The sequence below is a fragment of the Callospermophilus lateralis genome, chromosome 4, assembly GCF_048772815.1.
Source record: "Callospermophilus lateralis isolate mCalLat2 chromosome 4, mCalLat2.hap1, whole genome shotgun sequence".
NCBI classification, from domain to species: Eukaryota; Metazoa; Chordata; class Mammalia; order Rodentia; family Sciuridae; genus Callospermophilus; species Callospermophilus lateralis.
This window is the reverse complement of record NC_135308.1, coordinates 6794144-6818494: the sequence shown is the minus strand read 5'-3', so window position 1 is coordinate 6818494 and position 24351 is coordinate 6794144. Positions and strand designations below refer to the sequence as shown.

Genomic DNA, 24351 nt, shown 5'->3' with positions numbered 1-24351 from the left:
ATGTAATTGCATGTTCTTACTTCATTATGGCCATGAGCAGAAAACACTTTGCTGAAACAGCGTGCTGACTTCCCGGCATTCTGCCTGCTCCTCTTCCCAGGGTGTGCAGGGAAGCTGTATTCTCACCTGCTTGTTTCCCCCTCTGGATGGGCCTGCAGTGCAACTTCTTAGACACTGCTCCTCTGAGACATGGAGCCTATGTCCTCTTGAAATAGAGTGAGGTTTTAAGACTGTTTATGTCAATGGAAGACAGTGGAAGGGACATCATGTGGCATTCCAGTCTAGGTCATGAAAGGTGATGAAGCTAACACTTTGCTCTGGGGAATACTCTTTTGACACCTTCTTCTGCCATGAACGCATCCTAACTGTCCTGAGGCTGCCACATCAGCAGGAATGTCAAACAGTTTCCAACGAGACCACAGGGAGAGGCCCACAGGAGCGAGAGGGAGTGGAGAAACAGAGATGTCTGGCCAGTTCCCATTCTCTCCCATTCCAGTTCTCTCTGCCAGCTTAGGATGTTGTTTTAAGCAACTGCGTTTGGGGTGTTTTTATGTAGTGGTGCCAACAGTTCCTCTTCCTTCCACTTTGCCACTTCCTTCTGAGGTGTCAGGACACCATTCTTTTGCTTAGTGTCACAAAATGAAGTGATTCAATGGTTGAAATGCAAGAGCCAGACATTGGAGTGCAGCTATGAGAGTGTAGTATCTGAACACAGACCCACGGATCCTATCTTTGTCCCTACAACTTTCCTCTTTTTGCTGAGGGTAATGACACTTTAGCCCTGCGTTGCTTAGTTAAGAAAGGGTATCTTCTCCCAATACCCACAGTTCAGGATCTTAACAGGCAGAAGCTGTGCAAATTAAGTCTAATTTAAACAGGTGGGTCAGCAAGGGGCCTTGGACTAGAGAAGTACTGCCCTTGTGTTCTGCCTCACTGCTTGGTTTTGGAGGTGAGAAATGGTGGTGGCCTGAACTAAGCTAGTGGCCTTGGACTTGGAGAGAATGGGAAGAATTCAAGACATATTAGAAGACAGAATCAACCACTTGGTGACCGAATTGCTTGTGAGGTGTAGGAGTGGGTACAAGAAAGAACTGGCCTGAGTTTGTCAGATGTGTTACAGCTGCCCCCGTCAATACACGGCAAAGCAGGCAGAGGACGGGTGCTCATTAACGGAACATCCAGGCAGTGTCTTCCCCACCTTAGACTTCTGTGACTCTTGGAAATTGTAAACCTTTCTTCAAACTACCTTCAAATGGCCTCAGTTTCTACAAACTATGCAAGACCTGGCAGGAAAACACAAAGCCAGTTGAGTAAATTGGCACTTCAAGTGCTTGCACTTCTTTTGTTCCCTATCTCTTGGGAGTTTAGTCTTTCCAAATTACCTATAACTCCTCAAAGACAAGGTTCGTGTCACATCTGTTGTTTCCATTCCCTGCAGTAACCCTAACGGGCACTTAATAAAGGTTAGTTGATTATTTGATAAAATTACTTTTTGATGATTATATATAGATACCATTATATCTCACAGAATGGTGATGATTATAAGGCATTAAGTTCTTTATGTGAAATGTAAGTGACATATTCTTTTTTGGGTTATCAGAATCTTCCAAGACCCTCGTGCCCAGGCAGCTTAGATAAGTATTTGACCACAGTTTGGTTGTGTTATTTTTATAGAATACGACCTATTCCATTACAGTTGAGTCCACTGCCATCTGCTGTTGACATGGTAAAGTGCCCTCCATTCTCTGCTCATCCTCTATTAACCGCTGAATTTTTGTTTTCCTCAGCACTCAAAGGCTTTCCATGCTTTGAGCTTCAACTCACCGTAGGTGTGATTTTCTAATAGTTTCTGGTGTTTTAATGTAACAGCTCAGCAGATATTGACAATTCTCTCTCATGGACAAAAGAGTTACGGCTTTATAGAATATTGAAACATTTTTTAACTTAAAGGCATCATGCTATTTTCATAAGCTATGTTCAGGAAAACTAGAAGCCTGTATTCAAGAGAGTCAATTTTACTCATCCTTCAAGTTCTTACTTCCAAATGATACTCTTTCTGTAAAACTTTCCCTTATTATTTATTATTTATTTATTTATTATATCGGTGATTGAACCCAGGGGCACTTAACCTCTGAGCCACATTCCCAGCCCTTCTTTATTTTGAGACAGGGTCTCACTAAGTTGCTGAGAATGGCCTCAAACTTGCAATCTTTCTGATTCAGTCTCTCTAGCTGCTCGCATCACCAGAGTGGGCCACCAGACCTGGCTCCCTGATTCTTTATTCTGAAAGAAATTCTCCCTTTCACAACTGGTAATTGTTATGAAGGACCAAATAAGACGATAAAAAAATTCAAGTTTTTAAAAAATAGCTTCCTAAATAATTTCCCTCACCACCCCTTCTCTGTTGGTTCTTTTCTTTCTTAAAGAATTTAAATTGGACATTCAAGAATAACTGTGTTATACAGTGCTTAGCTTTGAGAACATTTTAGGAAGGATACTCTTTGAGAATACTCTTTTGAGACTTTGGCCAACTCACTGTTCCTCTGACTACATGGTGAGGCTTCAAAGGCTATAGAGTAAAAGCAGACCAGGACTCAAAATATACTTTCCATTTTAGAATAACAATGTTGGTTTAAAGGGAGAGGGAGGAGAACAAGCGAGGATAAATTATACAATTTAATTCGCTGGCATGATTTAGGTGTCCAGCTGCGGTTCAGCTCGATTGCACCTAGCGGAGAGGCCATGGGTGGCGACCAATGCACCAATGCCTTGCATTTCGTAGCTCTAGATGGGAGTCCGGGCTCCGCGCAGAATGACCAGGTGGGCTCAGGCAAGTGGCCCGAGCTTCCTCCTAGGGTGCGAGGGAGTGTCTGCACCCACACCTATCCCTCTCACAGCTATCTGTATGGCTCTTCTTGTTCGCGGTCACCACCGTGCGCGGAGCTCGGGGGCTGCGGCGGCTGCTTCTCCGCGGCCCCGGCGGTGCCGGACCATCCACTAGGACATCCTCACGGCGAATGCACGGGCTTCGTCACAGTCTTCGGCAGCCCAACGCTCCGAGGAGCCCTTGAGGGGATACGATGCAAGTGGAGGGAAGCGGGAGAGAACCTCTAGTCGTAGGCCCATCTTCCCAGGCCTCTTCTCATAAGGAACGCACACAGAGGACGAGGAACGTGGCGGGAAGGCAGGAAGGCAAAGAAAATCTCCTCCCGCCTAGGAACGCAAATCTTCAGGTCTGGCTGTGTTTCCGGAGGCATTTCTACCGGACCTAGGTGGGGACCATTTTTCCGGTTCTCACCCCTAAGTCTTCCGAGTTCTGACCTCCGCTACTTCCGCCCGGAGTCGCCGTAGGTTCCCGCTACGAGTAGCTGCTTCCGCCAGGAGTCCCTAGCGGCACTCGCTAGGAAGCTGGTCCCAAAGCGGCCTTCTTCTGTCCTCAGCCCCGGCGGCGGCTAAGTTGGGTGGCTGGGTGGCGGCAGCGCTCCCTGTGGCCGTGCCCAGGGCCTGGGTGACGGAGAAGTGCGGGAGGGCCTGGCCTGGCTGCGGCCCGGGCTTTCCGCGGCCAGCGCGGAGCCCGCAGGCCTCGCCGCGCCCACCGGTCCTGGGGCGGGGCGCGGCCTCCCCGCCCCGGACCCCGCCCCGCCGGCCAGCCCTGTGCCGGTCCTTCTCTCCAGCCCTGCCGCGGGGCAGCCGCCTCCAGGCCCTGGGCTCGGCGGGCGCCCGGCTCCGGCCGCTGGGGCAACATGGAGTTTGCGGAGCTGATTAAGACCCCGCGGGTGGACAACGTGGTGCTGCACCGGCCCTTCTATCCGGCGGTCGAGGGGACCCTGTGTCTGACGGGCCACCACCTCATCCTGTCCTCGCGGCAGGACAACACGGAGGAGCTGTGGCTCCTCCATTCAAACATCGACGCCATCGACAAGCGGTGAGTGGCCCTCGCGCCCGGTCCCCGCGGAGCCGGGGTCCTGCGGTGGGCGCCTGAGGAAACGCGGCGGGGCTTTCCTGGCACCGGCCGCCCCGCCAGCCTGCCCGCCTGTCCAGCGAGCCCTCAGTGGCCTAGGTTCAGAAAGCCCCATCCAGTGAGACCTGGTTTCTGTTGAACCTGGTGAAGGTCTCCGGATGTCACGTGGTTGCTGTCATCCTGATGATCATTTTTGGTACATAACATCATTTGGATGGATTTTCAGTGTTTTAAATTTCTTTCTCCTTGCCCCATCACATTCCTTGGATCGTTGTCGACTGTCAGTTCATGAAATTGTGATTGGATAGGATTTAGATTAAAGTCTTCACTTATTTAAAAAATATTTTTTAGTTGCCAATGGACCCTTATTTTATTTATTTATATGTGGTGCTGGGAATCGAACCCAGTGCCTCACACATGCTAGGCAGGCGCTCTACCACGGAGCCACCACCCCAGCCCCAGTCTTCACCACTCTTGAGGAAAATTTAAAGAACTGAATATGAAGTATTGAGTAACTACATGCCACAAGCTCTTTTATTTCCCCCTTAAAATGTTCAGTTTATATTTTATTTCTTCTGGGTCATCATTTTAATAATGGGAGATTTTAATGTCTCCTATGTATTTACTCGGTGGTTCAGTCTTTGTAAAGAGCAAGGTTGGCTATTAAGGAAAAGTATGAACTAATTAATATCTCTCTCTCTCTCTCTCTCTCTCTCTGCACTACTTTTTATCTTTGCAAAGCATTGTTGAAAATCAAAGTTATACTTCCATCTACACTTAAATTTCCCATCTTCCTGATGTTCCTGTGTATTCTATGAGGAGAAGGCACACAATTCACACTGAATACATGAATGACAACAACTTTTTCTGTAGTTCATGTTCTAGGCCTACCCCACTTTCCTTACACTTTTTTTTGTTTGTTTTGTCTATTCTTTTTCATGAAACTTGTTTGCATTTTCTTTCATGACCCCTTTTTGTAGTCAGTCCTCAGGACTTTTTGTGGCTCATATAAATCCTGCATTCTCTTGTCTCTGTATTTTATTACCTTTTCCTTTGGAAGAATACTTTGCCCCTCCCCAAGTTTGTTAGACATTTATCAAATGCCTTTAGGTTCCAAATGTTTTGTGAGGTATTAAAGACACCAGGATGAATAGAATTGTAGTTCTTGTCTTTCAGAAGTTCATAGGCTTTAATCTGTTTCAGTTTAACCAGTTCCACTGCCACCTCCTTCACAGGTTCTGTTAATTCCATAATTGAAAGCAGTTTCCCTCACCTTGAAATCCAATATCTCTTTAATTATCTCTTTTTTCATAGGCATATATTCATATTTGCATTTTAATAGTTAGATACATATTAGCTTTTTGAAGCCAGGGCTCATATCTGATTATTTCCTTCAAAACTTGTAACCATGGCTTGTCCTGTAGGCCCTACATAAAAAGTCAGATTGACCACTGAATGGTCATATTAGTAGTGTCTCCATGATCATCAACTCTCTTTTCTGATTGACTTCTATTTATGGTTATTTTTCACTCATTTATTTTTCCATAGTAGCATTTATTGAGCTTTATCAGGTGATAAAGAAGAAGTATGTAAAGCTGGACTGTTTAATCTGTTATGGGAAAATGACAAACTGTAGACATATTGATCCTTTTCCTGGGAAGCAGCATGATGTAGTAGAAAGAGCATGATCATGGCCAGGTCAGAGTTTAATTGTTATTCTCAAGAAATATTTACTTTTGTGTATCTTTTACATGCTGAGCATTATCTGGGTTCTGCAGGTGCCATGGTGACTGATACTGACAGAAGCTTATGTTCTAGTGGAGGAGATGGACTATTACATAAATCAACAGATATTATATAAATCAATAGCCGGCAATAGCTTGTCATCTCAGCAGTGTGGGATCCGAGGCAGGAGGACTGCAAGTTCAAGGCCAATCTTGGCAAATTAGTGAGGCCCTGACTCAGAAAATGCATTATTGAGGAGCAAAGGTGGAAGCAGCAGATCCAGTTAGGAGACGACTGAGTAGTTGAGATAAAAGATGATGGTGACTTAGAATAGGTAGTTAGATTTGGGGTGTGTTTTGAAGGTTGCACTGCATGCCCTGCTGATGAACTGTAAATGGAGTGAGAAAGAGAAAGTCATTAAGAATGATTCCTTTGGTTTTACCTCATATTAGGTAGGTGTCCTTGGGCAAGATACTTCACTTCTCTGAACCTCAGTTTTGTCACTTAAAAAGAAGATAAGCCCTCTGATATCAGGTAGCAACTTACATTTGAATAATGCTTTGTAAGTCTCATTCAGAATACTTTGATGTACATTGCTGGCCTTTTCCTTTTATGGACCTCTGATGCAGAAAATTGAGATAATCCTATTGGATTGATGACTCATCATATTCATGATTGACTCAGTAAAGTCTACCATGCGGCCAGCGCAATGGTTTCATTAATGAGGTTCTTGGCATAAAAGTTAGCTAGTGAGATCGAAATAAACACACAAACTCAGTTACCTTTTTCTATGACCAGGTCCGAGATGGCTCCCCTCTCTGGTTCCCATTTCTAACCGCCTGGCAGGGCAGCAAGGATTACTCAGGGCTAGCAGGGGAGAGAGAGAGTGAGCACCGAACACGCCAGGGAGTAGCCTTTTATTGGGGAGCAAGAAATTCAGGGGATAATTCCATCCAATGAAGGTTGAAGGGGGAGCCGCACTCCAAGGTCAGGGTCAGTGATTGGGCCTCCGGGGTCAGTGGTCAGTTACACCCCCATATGGACAGGTTCTCTCAACAGGAGAGGGCCGGGAAAGCTCCGACACAGCCAGAGCGCCTCAGACCCTGACCGGGAGTCACCCAGTCAGGTGTGAGAATGGCTCCCGACAGTAAAGCTTTTGTTTTTTATTTTATTCTCCCTCCCTATTTTCACCCCCATTTCTCCCATCCTGCACAATTCCTGTAGGCAGCCATATTAGGTGTTCTGTAAGGTAGCTAGCACTGTTTTGCATGGGTATGTAGTTTACTTGATCCGCATTATACCAGAGATCTTGTTCTGTTTCTTAACGTTTTAACTCAGTATCCTTTTTCAGGATCTCTTCATACTGCTATATGTATATCTACTTCACCGTTTCTGATGTTAGCACTGAATTCCAAAGTCTGAGACATTTTACTTTTCAGACCTTTTCCATAACTTCCAGCTCCTTGCTGTCACAACCCTGATGAATATCATGTCCCATCCTTTTCTCGTGCAAGAGTTTTTCTGAGATTGTGCTTAGTATGTAATTGACCATAAAGTGGGTACATATCTCATTGCTACTTTGCTCTCAAAATGACAGTTTGTAGGGGTTCCTTGTATGCCCAGTGGGTATTGATTCTCCAGTTAGTCATTGCAGACAGCTGTTCCTAGTTTGTCACTCAACTGTTAACTTTTCTGGTCTGTCCTTTGTTGAACCAAAGTTCTTAATTTTAATGCAAATTCATAAGTTTTTTACTTTATGGTGTGTGCTTCATGAGTCTTAAGAACTCCTTCACTGTCTCAAAGTTACCACGGTGTTCTTCACATTTTCTTTTATAATGGCTCTTAGTTTTATCCTTCACTTGTAGGTCTGTATTTTATTTGAATTCTGCCTTTATTTCAAATGTGATAGGAACTCAACGCTTTTTCTCCAATAAGCAAGCCAGTGTTCTTAACATTGTCTTCAAACACCAGTCATATATGAAGTTCTTATATTGTGTGTCTGTTTCTGAGCTCGCTGTCCCCTAATCTGTTGGCTTGTTAATCTTTTCATTACCATACTCTTTTTACTTCTGTGGATTTATGATGACTTAAAATCCAGTAGTGCTAGTTGCTCCTCTTCTTTTTCCTTCCCCCTTTCTCTTCCCCTCCTCCTCCTCCTCCTCCTATTCCTTCCTCTTCTTCTGAGTTGTGGTCTTGTTTGATCTGGAATTCCTGCACTAGGGTCATTCTTCTGCCTCTGTCTTCCAAGTAGCTGGAATTACAGATGTAAGTCACTGTGCTTAGCTTCCTCTTCTTTCTAAAAAGGATGGCAACTGTGTGAACCTATCTAATAGACCATGTACTTTTTGAGATTTTGCCATTTTTATAGGATTTAAAGAAACTTTACTTTAGGCTGGTGACATAACTGTGGTAGAGCATGTGCTTAGCATGCATAAGGTTCTAGATTTGATCCCCAGCACCAAAACAAAAGACAGACAAAATTTTATTTAAAATAAGTGCAGGCTCACAGGGAAGTTGCAAAAATAGTGTACACAGGTCTGTTAGTTCTGGGGCCGTCTTATATAAATGTAGTATAATATCAAAACTAGGATATTGACCCTGGTGTTTTATTGTTAACTAGACCACAGACTTTTCCCCACTTTTTACCAGTGGCTTTATCTAATGTTACAAAGTGTAATGGATGGCTACAGGAGTTAAAAATAATTGTTACTTTTGTAAACAAAAATGCTATGTGGCAGAGGCTATAGAAAAATTATTCAAACATGACTTTTACCTTAAAGAATTATTTTATATGTTTAATTCTTATAAGGTAAGAATAAACTAGTAAGTGTAATGAAGTATTTTAAGTGCTATGATAGGCATATTTACAGGGCATGAATAGGACAATAGGAGAAAATAATAAAATAGGATAGAATTTGACAATTGATATGAATTGAGGGAATTTTGGGGAACTCTTATACTTTAAAAATTTTTTTCTTGACGCAGTAGTCTTCAGCAGTAACTGGTAGAAACATTAGATGAATGACTAAAGAATAATTGTTCATAGCTTTTTTTTTTTTTTTTTTGTCCTGGGGATTTAATCCAGGGGTGTTTGCAATTGAGCTGCATCTGTAGCCCTTTCTATTTCTTATTTTGAGAAAGGTTCTTGCTAAGTTGCTTAGGGCCTCCCTAAATTTCTGAAATTGGCCTTGAACTTGTGATCTTCCCATTTCATCCTCCAGTGGGGCTCTGCTCCATAGCATTTTTGTTTACAAAAGTAACAATTAATTTTTAACTCCTGCAGCCATCCATTGTACTTTGTAACATTAGATAAAGACAATCAGACTAACAGTAATTTTTAAAAAGGAGTTGGTCTGATAAAAATAGATGATGTGGAAATTTACAAAAGGATAGTCATGTATTTCTCTCTTTTAAGTGCTATTTTTTAAACAGAATTTGATTATTGTGTGTATTTTATTTCCAGTGCAAGCAGAATGAGAGGGATTTTGAAAACAGCTTTATTGAGGTATTGTTGATATACAATAAAGCGTACATAATTAAATTGTAAAATTTGTTGTTTTGTTGTGTGTCCATGTTTTGGAAACCATCACCAAATGGTGTCATTTTGTAATCCTTTTTTCCTCCCTTTCTCAGGTATCCACAGGTTAATTTCCTTTTTATAGAAGTTTGTATTAGTCATAAATCATACAGTACTCTTTACTAACAGTAGTTGCTAACTAGTATTGTATTGTGTTGTAGTTCACAATTTGTTAACCTACTGATGGAGATGAGTTGTTTCTATTTTGGGACTATTGAGTAAAGGGACAGTGAACATTTTTTATGCAAGTCTTTGTATGAACATAAAGTTGATTATGGAGGGGGATTTACTTAATAGTGGAATGGTTGGATCAGAGGTGTATGTTTAACTTTTTAAAAAACTGCCAAGTGCTTCCAGTCCAGTATGGGAGTTCTGGTCCTTCACATCCTCACCACCATTTGATATGGTTTGTCTTTTAAATTTTAGCTCTTCTGATAAGTGTGAATCTGAGTGTGGTTTAAGTTTGCATCTTTCTTATGATTAATATCATGGAACTGATTTTCATGTATTTATTGCTATCCAGGGCCTTTTTCACTAAGGGTCTGCTCAGATGTTTTACCCATTTTTAATTGGCTTGTTTGCTTTCTTATTAAGTCAGAGAGAGAGAGAGAGAGGGAGGAAGGGAGAGAGAGACACTATGTAAACGTGTAACATGTCTTTCAAAGAATAGTCATTTCAGAGAAGTCTAGTTTATGGGTTTATTCTTTCATCGATTGAGATTTTTGTGTCTTGCTAAACCCAAGGTCACTAAGGTTTTTTCTTCCATGTTTTCTTCTAGCACTTTTATAGTTTTAGGTAGTACCTTTAGGTGTAAGATTCCATTTTGTGTTACTTTTTGTGTATAGTTCATGGTATGGAATCTATTTTTGTTTTAGTGGACATTTTATCATTCCAGCATAATTTGTTGAAACTCTGCTCTTTCTTCAGTAAATTGTCTTTGCATCTTTGTCCATTTAAAACTGGGTTTATTTCTGGACTCGCTTTTCTGTTTCATTGATCCATTTGTTTCTCTTCATGCCATTATCATACTCTAAGCTACTGTAGGTTTCTATTAAGTCTTAAAACTATGTAGTATTGACCAACCAGCTCAAAGTTTTACACATTTGTTCTTATTCAGAGTTGGTTGGCTGTGTGATGTTATTTGCATTTTCATTTAATTTTTAGAATCAGCTTTTCAATTTCTACATAAAGGCCTGCAATGATTTTGCATTAGAATATGTTGAATCAGTAGATTAATTTGGGTAGAATTTACTTCTTAAAATCTTGAGTCTGGCAACCTATGAACAAAATATATTTTTCCATTTTTTTTTTAGATCTTTTAATATTTTTTCAGCCAAGTTTATGGTTTTCACTTAGGTCTTTAAATTCTTTGGTCAGCTTTTCTTCTGTATATTTTATATTTTAATATTACTTCTGGTGCTGTTATTTTTTTTAATTGATTAACTTTTATGTATTTTTTTAGTTGTAGGTGGACACAATACTTTTATTTTTTTGTGTGGTACTGAGGATCGAACCAGTGCCTCACGTGTGCCAGGCAAGCACTCTACTACTGAGCCATAGCCCCAGACCCTAGTGCTGTTATTTTTTAATTTCAATTTCCATTTGTTCATTTGCATTAGTCATGCTTCTTATTTTCTATATTTCGGGATACTTCAACATCTTCGGGCCTTGTAAATCTGGGAATTGACTGCCCCTCCCAGGATTAACTTATTCCTAGAGATCGCAAACAACTTGCCTGCGCGATGCCTTTGATGGGCAAACCAACCACATTCAGGTATATTCATTCCCCTGTGAGTCAGGAACACTATCCCCCTGGCGTCAATAATGACAGGGCCATATACCACACGAGGAAGGCCCATCCCTATATCCTAGAGCCCACCAAAATTAGTCATACTGTCCAATCCTAAATTTGCTAAGCTTGTCCACTGCCTTACCCATTCATTCCTGTGGAAACCACTGTGAAGACCCTGGCCCCATGCTTTCTCCTTGTTCCTTCTTTCTGACCGACCTAGAGCACACTGTGTGGCCTTATGTGGTGTGGGATGTTGTGCCCCCTCCTCTTGGGAACTGTGAGTAGTGAACCATTTTTTTGTACTTTCACTGAACATGTTTTTCAATGAGAGGATTTCTGTGAAATTCATTTTATGGTGATGGGAATTAAACTTGTGCATACTACACAAGTGCTCTACCACTAAGCTCCACCCTCAATCCATTGGATTTTCTTTTCTTTTTTAATACTAATGTTTTGCAAGAAATGTGGATTTGTTTAAAAAAAAAAATATATATATATATATATATTTATATATAAATATATATATATTTAGTTGTCAATGGACTTTATTTTATTTATTTATATGTGGTGCTGAGAATTGAACCCAGTGCCTCATACATGGTAGCAAAGAACTCTACCTCTGAGCCACAATCTCAGCTCCCATTTGATTTTCTAAATACACAGTCATATCATCTGTGAATACAGTTGTCTTCTTTTTTAACATGGGTATTTTTTTATTTGTTCTTCTGGCCTTCCTGCACCGGCTGTAATTTTCAGTACAATGTTGGATAGATGAAGTTGGAGTGAATCTTTCAGTGTTATTCCTGATCTTACTGCAGAAAGAAATCATTGTTTCACCATTAAGTGGGCTATTAGGCTTAGATTTTTTTTTTTTAATGTAATTGCTCTTAACAAGCTGAGAAAGTTGTTTCTACCTTCTGTTTCTATTTTGTTGAAAGTTTTTGTTGTTGTTTGTTTTGATTTTAAGCAAGAACAGACGTGGGATTTTGTTACGCCTTTCTCTGTGTCTGTTGAGATAGAAGATATGAGGTTTTTCTCTTTTTAGTTTGTCAGTGTGATGGATAACTTGATTTCAAATGTTCAACTAACATTGCATTCCTGGGATAAACCCCAATTAGTCGTGATTTTTTGTCCTTTTTGTATGTTGTAGGATTTGATTTACCAGTGTTTTGGTTAGAAATTTTGCATTTATGTTCATGATGGATATTGGTTTGTAGCTTTCTTTTCTTGTAATGTCTGTCTGTTTTTTGTATTAGGATAATACTGGTCTTGTGGAATAACTTAAGAATTAATTCCCTTCTCTTCAGTTTGCTGGAAGAGTTTGTCTTGAATTGGTAGTGTTTTTCCATTAAACCTCTTGTTGAATTATCAGTGAAGCCATCTGGGGCTGGAGTTTCTTTGTGGGGAGGATTTTAAGGAAATTTCAATTTCTTTAATAGATTCAGAACTAGTCAGACTAGTTCTTCTTGAATGTTCCTTGGTAGTTTGTGTCTTTTGAGGAATTGCATCTTTATTTTTTACTTTTTAGAATTTATTTCTATAAATAATACAAATACAGCTTTTTAATATGATGACATCCTACTTATTGATTTACGGTTTTATATCTTGGGCTTTAGGGGTCTTGTTGAGGAAGCTGGTGCCTGCATCTGTATGATGAAGTGTTGACTCTGTGTTTTCTTCTAGCAGTTGCAAATTTCTTGATCTAATTCCTCAGTTTTTGATCTTTTGATTTGAGTTTTGTGCCGGTGAGAGATGGAGTCTAATTTCATTTTTCCACATGTAACTATCCAGTTTTCCCAAACCACTTGTTAAAAAGGCTCTTCAGTGTGTATTTTTGGTTCCTTTGTTAAGTATCAAGTGGCTGCCATGTGTGTGGGTTTGTCTCTGTCTTCCATTCCATTGGTTTTCATGTCTATTTGGATGCCAATACCAGGCTGTTTTTATTACCATAGCTCTGTAGTATAACTTGAGATCAGGTGTCTTCATGTCTCCTGCCTTACTCTTATCTCTTAGAATTGCTTTGGCTATTCTTGAGTCTCTTATTCTTTTAAATGAATTTAAGGACTTTTTTTTTTTTCCTAGTTCTGTGAAGAATGTCAGAGGTGTTTCATGAGGATTGCATTGAATCCATATATTGCTTTTGGTAGTATGGGCCATTTTGACAATATTAATTCTGCCTATCCAAGAGCATGGAAGTTCTTTTTATCTTCTAAGTTCTTCTTAAATTTCTTTCTTTAGTGTCTATTATTTTCATTGTAGAGATCTTTTACCTCCTTGATTAGATTAATTCCTAAGTATTTTATTTTGTTATTTTTTTGAGGTTATTGTGAAAGGGAGGGTTTTCCTGATTTCTTTCTTTGCATAATTGTTGTTGGAGTATAGGAAGCCTGTTGATTTATGAGTGTTGATCTTATATCCTGCTACTTTGCTGAATTCATTTATCAGCTCTAGATGTCTTACAGTGGAGTTTTTCTTGAGTCTTTTCCATAAAGGATCATGTAATTTGTAACCTTTTAATCTCTTTCTCTTGTCTGATTGCTCTGGTTAGAGTTTTGAGAATTATGTTGAATAGTAGTTGTCTTGGTCCTGATTTTCAAGGCAGTTCTTTCAGTTTTTCTCCATTCAGTATGATTTTGACTTTGGATTTTTCATACATAGCTTTTATAATGTTGAAGTAAGTTATATTTCACCCTAGTGTGTCTAGCATTTTTAACATGAATGGGTGCTGGATTTTAGCAAAGGCTTTTTCTGCATCTGTTGAGGTGATCATATGATTATTGTCCTCAATTCTATTTACGTGGTGAATTACATTTATTGATCTGTGTGTGTTGAACCAACCTTGCATCCCTGGGATGAAACCCACTTGTTCATGGTGTATTATCTTCTTGGTGTGTTTCTGAATACTGTTGGCTAATATTTTGCTAAGGATTTCTGTATCTGAGTTCATCAGGAATATAGATTCATCTGGGTTTTCTTTCCTTGATGTGTCTTTTTACTGGTTTTTGCATCAGAGTTATATTGGCTTCATAGAATATATTTGGAAGTGTTCTCTCCCTTTCAATTTCATGGAGTAATTTGAGAAAGTGTGGTGTTCTTCTTTAAAGACCTGGTAGAACTCAGCTGAGAATCCATGTTTCTAAACTTTTCTTTGTTGGAAGACTTTTAATTGCTGTTTCAATTTCATTACTTGATATTGACCTGTTTAGGTTTTCTATATCTCCCTGATTCAATATATGTGCAGGTCATATATATCTAATTGTTTGTCAGTATCTTCTAGATTTTCCAGTTTATTGGAGTATAGATTTTCAAAATTATTCTTTCTAAAAATATTTATGTTTTAGTTGTAGTTGGATGCAATACCTTTATTTTATTTATTTTTATGTGGTGCTGAGGATTGAACCCAGGGCCTTGCTTGTGCTAGGTGTGCACTCTACCGCTGAGCCACAACCCCAGCCCCCCAAAACATTTTTAAAAAATGTTTTTGTAGTTGTAGGTGGACAGAATGCCTTTATTTATTTGTTTATTTTTATGTAGTGCCTCACAACATGCTAGGCAAGTGCTCTGCCACTGGGCTACATACAACCCCCTGTCCTCAAAATAGTTCTTAATGATCCTCTGGATTACAGAAGTGTCTGTAGTGATATCTTCTTTTTCATCTCTAATTTTGTTTATTTGGGTCTTCTCTCTTACAAGTGCAAAGTTTTAAATATTGAAAAGAGATATTTAATGAGCTTCTATAATCTTAGAAGTAGATACAATCTGAAATAACAATTTTCCTATGCTGCAGAACATTTCTCTACAGATGCTTAACATGTTAATTAAGATCTTTTTTCCTATGCTTTGGAGTAAGATTCCAAGTAATCTTCATTAAATGACTTAACCTAATGTGAATTATTTTACAAATTTGAAAAAATTTTAGGTACATGTGTTTTAAATACTTTATGGCTAACATTTTAGTGATGCAAACTTGATTCTTAATTAGACTAAGTGGGGAGGGAAGTTAGATAAAGTTGTTGATTGCAACTGCATTTTTTTTCAAAGAAATAATCATATATTTAAAATTAGGAATGTATGTATTCCTAAGTATGATTTGTAATTTCTTACAGATTTGTGGGATCTCTGGGTACTATCATCATAAAATGTAAAGATTTTCGAATTATTCAGTTGGATATTCCTGGAATGGAGGAATGTTTAAATATAGCCAGTTCCATTGAGGTAAGTATTTTGGAGGCAAAATCTGGTAGAAAGAAAAAAGTTACATTCTGACTGAATTCAGCTGTTTTATCATATTTTGTGATTCAGATACTGAAAACTGACAGGAAAAGTCTTATCCTGACTCATTGTTTACTTGAGTGTCATGGGACTGTTTTGACATATAGCAGTTTTTAGTGTTAATCATTTTATATGAGTAACCCTTATTCCATGAACTGCTTAGATTTCTGTGGAATTGCATTCCAGGGACTTTATAGAATTTCCATGGGTTCATAGTGGTCAAATAATAGATATTGTTTTACTTGAGTATGTATGAGTATGTAGTTAATGGGGAAAATTTAGAGAATTTAGTAAAGGGGTTCTTGGGAGAAACTTTACAGTCTTGTTTGACATTTCATGTTTATTATTTAAATCTTAATATTTTTCTCTGAGTCAAAGATAGTTGGTCAACTTTTTTTTTTTGATGCTCCAAAGGGTTGTTTTTTTTTTTTTTTTTCAAATAGCATCATATGTGGAATTTTAAGCCAATAAAATAAATAACAGCTAGAATTGATTTGGGTCACATTACAGTATGTATTGGGGGATGTAGAAGCCCCCATTGACTCACACCATTCCCCCACCTTTTGAGGGCTTCCTCAAACATTGAGAACCATTAATGAGAGTGTTTCCTTTTTTCTCTTTCAAGAAAGTAACTACACACAGATTTTTTTTCTTAATATATTAGTATATCTTTTGTAATAGATGCAACCCTATACCTTTGGATAGAAATATTAATAATGTAATACGATTCTTGTTATAATACAGTTTGATTCTTGACTTTATTGCTTGGTAGCTTATGACCATGGGCAAAGTTTTTAATCTCTCTGACAACTAGTTTTTTACTTTTTTGTAAAAGGAGAATAATATTTCCTACCATTTAAGGTTGTAAGAATGTTATTAGTTGATTTTTTGTGGAGTATAATATGTGTGAATATAGTATAATATGTGTGAATATAGCTACCATTTGAATGCCTTCTGTCATTTACTGAGGAAGTTTAATGGTAAGAATTTGTGGGAAAAATATCCATATAATATTTACTATCTTAAACATGTCTACAGGTACCATTCAGTTGTGTATAATAAGTCCACATCACTGCAACAGATCCTCACGACTAAAGCAAGTCACTATCACCTGTGGTCTTAGTCTTGTTTTTTAGTAAATGAATTTCCATTTACTTTTCTGTTTACATTCATTTTCATCAGTTTGCTTACGACAGGATGTGTTTGCTTTGTATTTACTTAAACAATATTGAACATTGGTTCAGATCACAAGTAATAGAAATTTTACTTGAATAATTTAAATTTCAGTTGAAGAGCTTATATTATTTTCACCTCATCCTAACCAAATTGGGTATGCACTCAAGTTTTAAGTTACTTTAGGCTAAATCATTGCCACTAAATTTTATTAATTAGCTCTGGGTTTATATTGTTTTCTAGATAATTATAGAGGAAGAAAAGGGAGAAATTCTTAAAAATTTATAAGTAGTAGGATACATTGCTTGTTTTTGATATAAGATTAGAGAAATAGAGAAGCAACCATTCTGAGTGAATGGCATGTAACCTTTTTTGTGCATTTGCTAAACTTTAAATATTTAAGGAAATGAGAAGATGAAGTGAACTGTTTTACACAGTTGTCATTTGAAAGTAACATGACACTGGTTTGGTCAGATTCTTCAACATGAGTGAGAAAGCATTGTAACTTTCAGAGCATTAAGTTGAAATAATGTTCCACTATTTTGGCAGAGGAATGCCACTGGCTCTCTTCAGTTGAGAGAGAGGGAGAGAGAAGGTGGGGAAAGGAGGCGGGGGTGGGGTGGGGGGGTATGTTTGAAGATGTGAGGTTGGATTTTTACTGATCTACCCACATTTTTGTTCTTCTCTCTCCGACTAGTGATCTTTGAGATGGCCGGCTGGTGGGTGTTAGAAATGCTGCCAGTGGTGAAGAAAGGGGCAGAGCTTGTTGCCCACTTATTGATTGCAGTCACTTAGCTTTGAAAGCAGCTGACACCAATCAGTTGCCTAAATGGTTGCATATATTACCCAGAACTCTTTAGAAATTGACTCATTGTGTAGAAACTCTTAGGGTTGAAAAGTCATAAATAATAAGCTATCTTTCTAATTTGACCTCTGAAAATGAGTGCTCTGTTGAATGTTTTCATAGCATAGCAAATACATGTAGTAGACCTGGCCACAAGCCTTTGCCTGGCATCCAACCCCATCCTCCATGCTGCATACATCTTAATTTAGGGGTAATAAGTGACTCCCTCAATAGCATAGGCTTCCTCTACCTGTTCTTTATAATCAAGAAGAGTCTGCTTACCCCAAAATATTCTGCTGCCACAGATAGACTTCCATTGGAAGAATAACTGGCAAGTACTCAGTTTTCTAAATTGTAGAAAGAAGCATGATGAAGCTTTTTTCCTGCCGAGTTTCAGCTGCCTTTTAGAATTGAAATGTTTTCAGTTCTTTTAGCATTAATGTGTTTAAAGGAGAAGACTTATCTCTAGTGATATAAAACATAATCACAAGTAGAAATGTGAATGCTTATTGCCTACAGAGTGGTTGTTGATTTACATTTAAAATAGCAGCTGCCATGTGCAAGGCCCAGGATTTTTTCCTCAGCACTGAAAACAAAAAAACCAGTTGAACTGACTAAAGCAGCTCTGACCTAGGACAGATGTGGGCATGTGCTTTTGTGCTTCTATTGGTGCAGTTAGCATCCAAAGACAAGTAACTTTGGACAAAGTTTATAAATAACTTTGGACAGGGATGGTTTTTGTTAAACTGCTGAACTACATATCCAGTGTAGTATTGGAAATCATGGGCATATCCTTTTGTGAGCCAGACCCTACTGTGACCTAGAGGGAGGTAACTTCTTTCTGAGAGCTGTGGGGTTCTGAGACTTGTCATAACCTCCCCCAAGTGAGTTTACTGCCCTTTGAACTATGCTAATTGATTAGGTGCTCTTCTTTCCCAGCCATAGTATTGCTTTTTTCTGTAATCCCCTGTCAAAAAGATGTATCTGCCAGGCGAGGAATAATGTTCTATCTGTCTGTCCCTCCATCTGCTCAGGTTTTCCTGGTTTATTACCCAAAATTCAAGTACTGCAGGTGAATGTAGTCTCATTTGGGGACCATAGAGTTATTACCCCAACTTGAGACCAGGTCACTGTAACTAAAGATATGAAAATACCTCACCAATTGGCATATTGGTTCTAAGATGGAGGAAATGAACATTGATTGAATTTCCTCACACAAGGCACATATGATAGCTAAAATTACATTTTGTTTCCTTATGTGCCAGGAGCATTGCATGTATGCTTGTTACATATGTGATCTCTCTTAATGCTGCTGGTAACCTTACAGGGCCCCTGGGTATTGTTATTTCTCCCTTGTTACAGTTGAGCAATTGAGGTGTAGAGATAAATGGACTTGCCCACTTCTTACCTGCTACTGCACAGCTAGATTTGGAACCTGAGTCCAGTGGTCTGTCTCTTGACCGAGTTTTGACCACTGAGCTTTATCATTTTTGTTTGCATTTACTATAAGGCACTCATTATAAATAATTTACACACAAAACAAACAAATAAATAATTTACATATGTTTAAATAGCTAGTAATTGGATTTTAGCCAAGACCTCACTGAATAACTCAAAACTGTTTGTTCTCTGATCCCTAGAAGTTCTTGGACCTTTTTATTAAACTTTATTAAATTGTATGAAGAGTAGTTTCATTGTTCTCCTAGAAAATTGTGCCATTGTGTGCAAAGTTTTTCTTTCTTTCTTTTTTTTTTTTTTTCATTCAACATTATGTATTGGATGAATGTTGTATATCAGGTGCTTTACTAGATGCTGGAAACATGGAAATTGGCCCCAGTAAGACTATCACTATGTCTATAAATAAAAAGTTAGAGAGCTGTAATGGGTGTGTATCATAATTAGGCGAGGCATGTGCTTGCTCCCATTTCTTCAGTTAGAATGTGCTAAAGTTATGGCATGTTTCTTTTTTCTTTCTGTCATTAGGCATTGTCTACCTTGGACTCTGTCACTCTGATGTATCCTTTCTTCTACCGGCCCATGTTTGAGGTGATAGAAGATGGCTGGCATTCCTTCCTTCCTGAGCAAGAGTTTGAACTCTACTCTTCAGCTGTGAGTTAATGTTTGGCATTCCTTCCTTCCTGAGCAAGAGTTTGAACTCTACTCTTCAGCTGTGAGTTAATGTTTGGTAATTATGGGTAATTAGAAACAATGCAGCATTTTGTCTAATTTGTTGAGAATGATCACTTTCCTTTGAAGAGAGATCAAGTGAAGTTGTCTTACCTGTGCCTAAAAGATGTTTCTATTAGTTGTTCATATCGCAGTCTCTGACATTCAGAGATTTGTATGATTTGTTCACTGCTGCAGCTGAAAAGCCTTTTCTTCCACAAGATTAATGTATTCTAAATATTACTTTTTAAATTTTGAAAATGACATTGATAAAACATTAATATGTGCATAAAAGTAGTCCTGGCATATTGTGAGTTAATTGTTGGACGTGTCTCCTTAGAAACAACTTCATGTATAGTAATTAGGTTCTGAGCCATAGTCACAATTGTATTGAACCCATTGAATCCACTGGGTGCTTCAGACAGTACCAAAGAACCATCTAGCACATTTGTTTCTATGGGTTAACTTTTATTAATATGGGTTAGTCAGACCAGGTAGCTAAAATTAGGTTCTTTTCCCCCCTGTTCTGGCTAGTTTACTTCTTTCTTCTTCCTCATACTTTTATGATAACCTCTATAAGTGAGCATTGAGGGGTCCAAGACAAAGGGATAAGGAACCATGGAATTTAAAGAGCAAAGGTATCTATAGCAGCCAAGTGAGAAAGGAAAGGGATTTTATATTCTCATGCAGGGATTTTTTTTTTTTTTAAGTTCCATTAGTCCCAAAGATGTGGTATTGAAAAGAAAGAATAAAAACATAACTGTAAAGATACTTTGTGTTGTATCCCAGATACATTATCGATGGCTTAACTTGCTAGGAGCCTATTTCCTTGTTGGCAGAATGAAAAAATGTTGAGCAAAATGATCTCAAGAATTCTTCCACTTCTAGCATGCTGTTATTCAAGAATTATCCAGAAAGATTATTTCAGATTCTTTGCTGAAATACACATATAGCTTATCTGTATTCCTTCTGCTAGCACTTTAGAACTTTTGTATGCAAAAGGCGATGATTAGATTTTGCTTCTGGTTCTGGTTGAGTAGCTCCTATCTCACAAGCCCTTCTGCAGATATCAATGACAGTGGAATCATCTACCCCAAACTACCTGGTTAGTAAACAAAAACCAGCATATTTTAAAGGGAGTCAATATTTAGAGGAAGTGAATGACACAATGAGTTTCCTGTGTTTGCATGTGTGGGCGGGCTTTGTCCTGAGGGTAGCATGGTTGTGGCATTATTGGTGTAAAGCAGCTAACATTCTAGTAGAAAGCCCTCTTTCTCTCTGGTGGGAAAAGCCAGGGGAGGGAGCCTAGGGCAGCCAGAGATGCAGGAGAGGAGTGCCGAATTCTGGACAGGAATTGGCCATAGAAGGGGATCCTTGATCCTGCATACTGCCTCCAGTCTCTGGCTGACTTGGGGGCAGTTTGGCCACAGAGCTGAGCTGCCTTGCATCACAGTGCTAGAGTTTGCAGATAAGTCTTACCAAATTATTTGCCTACTAAAACAAAACTTCAACGTTCTCCAAAGGCATAGCATACGATGCCTATGTGGAGCATGTATGTTTCCTCAGTGTTATCTCAGATGTCTAGGATACAATCCAAAGTTGAACCAGGATAATGTCACCCACTCCCCCTGAGAAAAATTGACCAACAATTACTGACCCCAGGATGACTCAGAAGTTCAAATTATCACACAAGGATTTTAAAACAGCTGTAGAAACTACTAAGGTAAGAAAAAGTAAGCTTAAAATAAAAAGAAGACAAAAGCAAAAATTAAAACACTGCCTTTGCACTATTCATGTGTAGAAGCAATAGTGTCAGAATTTAGTCTGGAATGGCTGAGTGGATGCATACACCTAAAGAGTTAGCAAGTGTTTTACATTTTATATAATGTAGGCTAATATTTAAGTAAAATATATAAGGTAAATATAAATAAATATAAGTGTTATCATATTTAAGTTAAAGATGTAAATTATACTATTTAATTAAAGATAAATGTTAAAGATATTTAAGATATCTTTAAGATGTATAACGTCATCCTGAGAACAGGATTAGTCAACCTTGGCAGTGTTGACGTTTGGGCTCTTAAATTCTTGTTGCAGGCGGCTTCCCTGTGCCTCAGAGTATGTTTAGCAGCATCCCAGGCACTGGCACTACCATTTGCCAGCAGCATTCTCCCTCCCACTCCCTAGTTGATTCCAGACATGGACAAATGTTCCCTTGGGGCAAAAATCACCCCTGTTTGAAAACCAGTAACCTGGAGCTATTGCTTTAATAAAATGCAAAGAAATATATTTAAAAAGTTAAACTGGAATTCTAAAAAATATTTAATCCAGAAGAAGGCAAGAAAGAAGAAACAGCAATAAAAACAGGGAACAAACAAAATAATTAAATGCTTGACTAAAGTCCAGCTATAACAATACATATTTTAATATTAGTGAGTCAGGCACTCCAATTAAAAGGCAGAAATTGTCAGAATGAATTAAAGAAAAATAGAAGATCCAGATGTGTTCTGTGTATAAGAGATGTGTTTTGAATATAAACACAAATAGTTTGAAAATAGATGAAAAAAAGATGTACTGAACAAATAATAAGCATAAAAAGGCATGAGTAACTGCTTATTCCAGATTAAAAAAATAAAAAGACTTTAAGACAGGCACATTTATAATAATAAAAAAGGTCATTTTATATTTAACATATGTATATATGTATTAGCATACGTTGACAGAAATGAAGAAATATGCAATTCTGCTGTCAGGATAAGATATTATTAAAATGGTCCTCTTGTCAATTAATAGAACTAGGCTAAAATGACAACAGCAAGACAAGTAGAGACATAAAAGATCTGGTCTGAAGAACATTGCTTAATATTTATAGAATGCTGCTTTAACTTCTCCAGAATATGCATTCTTCAAGAGGCACATGTGTGTTCCCAGGAGAGACCATAAACTGGGGTGTTAACTAAATCTAAATAAATTTACTAGGATTGAAATCACATAGACTATAATCTTTGACCTGAAATATATTATAAATCAATAACACTAAGATATCTAGGAATATCTATCTCCTAATATTTCTAAATTACACAGAATATCTATAAATGATCTGTGATTCAAATATGAAACCACTTAGAAAATATTGTGAACAAAAAATAATGAGAATGCAATTTCTCAAAATCTGTGGAGTATAGGTAAGGCAGAATTTGGAGATAAGTGTGCAACTTATAATTCTCGCATGAGAAAAGAAAATGAGTCTAAAAGCATGGACCTAAACACCAACTTAGGAAGCTAGGGAGGACAAAAACAGAAAGAGGGAGAGAGTAAAAATAAAGGCAGAAAGCCATAAGATAATTAGAATTAATAAGCAAGTTTAGCAAAATTGCTTGATATAAGATCAGTATACAAAGTTGGGTATGCACTTATGATCACAGCACTGGGAGTCTGAGGTGGAAGGATCATTTGAATCCAGAAGTTGGAGAAGTTCAAGACAATGTCATAAAGAAAAAGAAGAACGTGCACCCCATAATCCCAGTGGTTTGGGAGGCTGAGGCCTAGAGTATCGCGAGTTCAAAGCCATCCTCAGCAACAGCGAGGTGCTTAACAATTCAGTGAGACCCTGTCTCTAAAATACAAAATAGGGCTGGGGATGTGGCTCAGTGGTTGAGTGCCCCTGAGTTCAATCCCTGGTACCCAAAAAAGAAGGAAATAAAAAGATCAGTTGCATTGGCAACAGTCACTCTTAACATGAATAAAATACTTAGGAATAAATTTAACCTGGTTCAGGATCTGTATACTGAAAGATGCAAAACATTGCTGACAGAAGTTGTAGGAAATTTAAATAAAAGGAGATATACTGTGTTCATTAATTGCAAAACAACATGGTTAAGATCAGTAGTTGACTTGGGGAAGGACAAGATAGTGAATATTTTAGGTTTCACTGATCATGTGCTCTGTTGTAACTACTCGACTCTGTTGTTGTAGCATGAAAACAGCAATAGACAATACACTAATGAATTAGGTGTACCAGATTCCAATAAAACTTTATTTACAGAAACAGGCACAGGCTGGATTGGGCTCACTATGGTGGCAGTTCTGTCCAAATTGATCTATAAATTCAATGCAACCCTTATCAGTATTCCAACAGGTGATTTTGTAGAAATGAAAGAGAGTCTAAAATTTATATTGAAATGCAAATTGACTAGAATAGCCAAAACACCTTTGAAAAAAAATAAAGTATTTAAAATGCTCGATTTTAGAGCTTCATATAAAATGGCAGTAATCAAGAAAGAGTGATATTGGCATAAGGACAAACAGATGAGCAGAATATAGGGTCCAGAAAGAAACCTTTCCCTTTATGGGCAGTTGATTTTTGACAAAAGGTAGCAAGGTGATTCCATAGGGAAAAGACAGCTTTTTTCAGCCAATACCTTTGGAATAATTGATCTCCATATGAGAAAATCTAGATGGGTACCTCAGACCATCCGCAAACAACTCAAAATGTGTGGTAGACCTAAATGTATTGTAGATCTAAAACAGCCCAAACATCTGGAAGAAGGCATAGGAAAAAAATATTTATGACCTTGGGTTGTAAAAGGTTTGTGTGTGTGTTGTATGTGCGCTAGGGCTTGAACCCAGGGCCTTGCATGCACTCTACCACTGAGCTGCACTCCCAGACAGATTTAGGTGTTACTTCAAAAACAATGGAAAATAGATTAGTGATTTCTTAGCATTGGATATTTACCAGGTGTGCCAACTGTCAAGACCCATGAAATTATGCAGTCAAGATGTATAACTTACTTTTCGCCTTTTGTCTTAAAGGTGATTAAAAAGTAGAGAAAATAATTTAA

At 38.3% G+C, this 24351-nt stretch overlaps 1 protein-coding gene across 1 annotated transcript in view; it reads left to right on the top strand.

Annotated features, from left to right (window-relative positions):
• Positions 1–3364: 3364 nt before the first annotated feature.
• Positions 3365–24351, top strand: part of Mtmr9 (myotubularin related protein 9) — a 43722-nt gene continuing 22735 nt past the window's right edge. The window contains exons 1-3 of the mRNA XM_076853512.2: positions 3365–3925; positions 15162–15270; positions 19328–19453. Of these exons, the coding sequence (XP_076709627.1) occupies positions 3744–3925; positions 15162–15270; positions 19328–19453 (417 nt within the window). The 5' untranslated portion in view covers positions 3365–3743. The remainder of the gene's footprint in view (positions 3926–15161; positions 15271–19327; positions 19454–24351) is intronic.